Source organism: Mustela lutreola, chromosome X (genome assembly GCF_030435805.1).
Source record: "Mustela lutreola isolate mMusLut2 chromosome X, mMusLut2.pri, whole genome shotgun sequence".
Classification (NCBI taxonomy): Eukaryota; Metazoa; Chordata; class Mammalia; order Carnivora; family Mustelidae; genus Mustela; species Mustela lutreola.
The window spans coordinates 87,849,098-87,851,942 of record NC_081308.1 but is presented as its reverse complement, the minus strand read 5'-3'; the positions used below and the strand labels follow the sequence as shown (position 1 = coordinate 87,851,942).

The following is a 2,845-nucleotide window of genomic DNA, read 5'->3' as shown; positions in this document are numbered from 1 at the left end:
CCTCTCTCCTTCTGCTGCTCCCCCTACTTTTCTCTCTCTGTAAAAACATATAAAATCTTTTTAAAAAATAATAAAATGAATAAAAGAAATATATCTGTAATAAAGGGAGGGTTTATTCTTTCAATGAAAACTGGAAAGTTCTTAAAGTTCACTCAAAGTTTTTTGAACCAGTATTATATACCTGTACTATATTTGGACTCCCTGAAAATGTTTTTGCTTCTAAAACTCCAGATAATAAAAGGAAAAAGTCACATATTATCCAACTATAGAGAAATGGGACCTAATTAACATCTGAGATATCTTAATTCTGATGGGGGGGTCACAGAATATATACAGATGCTTTTAAATGAAACAATAATAAATGTATAGATTGCTTTTTAATTGCTTTATTAACTTGACACTTTTTCATGCAATTGGGTAACTCTACTGTTGACAGAAACTTAGACTGGGTGCCAAGGCAATCTTCAACTGGAATCTGGTAACACAGAATCCACCTGACACACGGAAATTACATAAGGTTCACAGCAAACGGATCAGTAAAGATATCAGGAAAATGCAAGGAAAAAGAAAACGGTGCTGAATCACAGTATTAATCCCATGGAAAATGGCAGGAATTAAGGCATAAGGCAAAATTCATCATGATGGTCATGGTGATTAGAAAGCTCCCCCATCAGGATACGCAGACAATTCCTCAACTGCAGCTCCCTAAGTTTTCTCCTGATTTCTCTCATCTCCTCCATGAACATTTCCATATCATCTCCATCTCCACCCATCCCATCATTGACCTGCCTATTGGGTATGGCCCATCGGAAATTAGGGGCAAGTCGGCGAGCCTGTCCCCGTCTATTATTTCCTGCAGGTTGGTGTCCTTCTCCCCCTCCCAAAGGGCGGTCTTCCTCTCCATTCTGCATGGGCTGCTCCATTTCTTCGTTTTCCTGGTGGATATTTGCCATGAGATTTTTTTTTCCTGGTTGTTTTTCTTTGAACACAAGTAAGACAAAGGCAAGGAGAGAGACTGAATGCTTGGTGCACTGACCAACAGAATTCAGAGCTCTGATATCTAAGGTTTTGTAAATTTTTATTTTTTTCCCACCTTAGGAGCTTCAGGCGTCCTCTAGGAGGCCTCCGAATCGAGCCCCTCCCTCCAGCTCTCTCCTTTTCCCCTTCCCCCAAAGCCCACCATTTTTCCTTTCCCAAGATTCTTTCCCCGAGCTCCGCAGGCACCAAAATGGAGGACGGGGTGGCGGGGAGGAGATGGGGTAAATGGAAGGGGGGTCTCAAACTGGGCTCTGCACCTGCCCCCCACATGTCCCCCGCACCGACCTGGGCCTATCCGTGCTGCCTCCTCCTTCTCCCGATTCTCGCAGTGAGTGTGCCGCCGCGACACTTGACACTTACACCCGCAGACCTGCAGAGGGCCGACGTGGAAAGAGCGGAGTGTGGCCAAGCGCTTGGCGCCGACCCGCCACCACCTGGTCCCTTCCGGGTCCCGGGTCCCCCTGGCACCCCCAAGTGCATCTCCCGCCCTCACCCCTAACCTCCCCCCCGCACCCCGCCCCGGAGGTTCACCATTTTCCTGTAAGAACTCGGGGGGTGATTTCCAATCGCTTTTAGTTGCTCTGCTGCCCTCCCGGCCGCCCCAGCACCTCCACCCCAGGGGTCCACTACTGATGTTCCCCAGAATGCCAGGTGTGGAAAATGCTGGTAGGGACCCGCTGCGCCAATCCCCTGCGCTGGCCTCCGAGGTAGGCCGATCACAGCCGCCCTGGCCTCGGCGCGCGGGCTCCGGAGCCCTTACCTGCTCCGCTTTCCTCGGGCCCAATGCCAGCCCGTCAAGCGCAGGACAGCGGGGAGTCAAGCGCAGGACAGCGGGGAACCGATACCCAGACGCGAGTGACGACTGCATCGAAGGTTGCGTCGCTCTGCAGCTCCAGGTCACGTGAGGGCCCCGCGTCACCAAAACGCTCGCCCCCCCAACTCCAGCGGCTTGTGCAGCGGGAATACCCGCCCCTTACCCTAGCCTCGCGCACCCGCACAGGCAACCCCCTCCGCCTGTTTCTGCTCAGCTGCACCGCGCACTGCCTCGTCACTCAGCTTGGTCGTCTCCAATTTGAGGGCCTGCTAGTGCCTCACCTCCCGGCGCTTGGAGTCTACCCTTCTCCGGTTACCGGGGAGGGTCTGCAACAACCTCTACCCCTCCCGCTCCTGCCCCGGACCTTGAGTTTGGACTCTTCTGGTTTCTCTCCCCTTTCGCTGGCCGCCCTCATCCACCCTCGAGTGCGCCGCCACCATTGCCATTGCGTCTCCTGAATTCAGATCCCTAGGAAATTTAGAATGGGGGCTGGGGTGGGGTGAGAGCAGAAGACTTGTCAGAAAGAGAGGCCAGGAGATAGAGTGAATTCTTCCAAAGAATTTCTCTTTTATTTCCTTTAAAAAAATCAGCATGCCTCAAAAAAAAAAAATAATTGTGAGATTGCACTTTCGAAAGAAACGCTTCCTCTTGCAGGATGAAAAAGCCTCATTTTTAACCCCCAGTTATATTCACCTGTATCACACAGAAAATATTTTCTGAGTTCCACACATTAACATCCCTTTTGAAACATGCTAGCTTGTTTCAAATTTCTATTTTGAAAAAAGAGGCATCTTTATGTAAACAGTTGGTATTTTCAAAACGATCTGTAAAGTAAATCTTTAGGGAGAAGTCCAATTGTCAGATATTCGCCATTTAATGTAAATCTGTGGTGTTTTTGATGCCATAGTCTTTGGAGAAAAGGAGCCTTTTTACTCCCTGTTTTCCTTTACAAACTTTCCAAACCAGCCCTACAGATATCTTCTTACAATGATC

General features: G+C 49.3%; 1 protein-coding gene across 3 annotated transcripts; it reads right to left on the bottom strand.

Annotated features, from left to right (window-relative positions):
• Window positions 1-370: 370 nt before the first annotated feature.
• BEX3 (brain expressed X-linked 3) lies at window positions 371-2,245 on the bottom strand. 3 transcript variants are annotated; one of them, XM_059158026.1, is made up of 3 exons: window positions 1,799-2,245; window positions 1,324-1,408; window positions 371-979 (listed from the first exon to the last, which is right to left on the bottom strand). In XM_059158026.1, exons 1-3 carry the CDS (start codon window positions 1,904-1,906, stop codon window positions 615-617), a joined length of 558 nt encoding a protein of 185 aa, XP_059014009.1. In that variant the 5' UTR covers window positions 1,907-2,245; the 3' UTR covers window positions 371-614. The 3 variants fall into 3 exon arrangements, with proteins under 3 accessions (XP_059014009.1, XP_059014010.1, XP_059014011.1); XM_059158027.1 differs by having other exon boundaries at window positions 1,324-1,420; window positions 1,800-1,841; XM_059158028.1 differs by lacking the exon at window positions 1,799-2,245 and having other exon boundaries at window positions 371-935; window positions 1,324-1,420.
• Between the last annotated feature and the right edge of the window lie 600 nt (window positions 2,246-2,845).

Bases quoted from the DNA above. Each gene is read 5' to 3' on its own strand.
- BEX3 (XM_059158026.1), bottom strand. From the start codon at position 1,906: ATGCAGTCGTCACTCGCGTCTGGGTATCGGTTCCCCGCTGTCCTGCGC. The intron at 1,409-1,798 runs GTAAGGGCTCCG...GGCCCTCTGCAG, and splicing joins GCCCGAGGAAAGCGGAGCAG to GTCTGCGGGTGTAAGTGTCA. The intron at 980-1,323 runs GTCGGTGCGGGG...TTGTGTTCAAAG, and splicing joins GGCAGCACGGATAGGCCCAG to AAAAACAACCAGGAAAAAAA.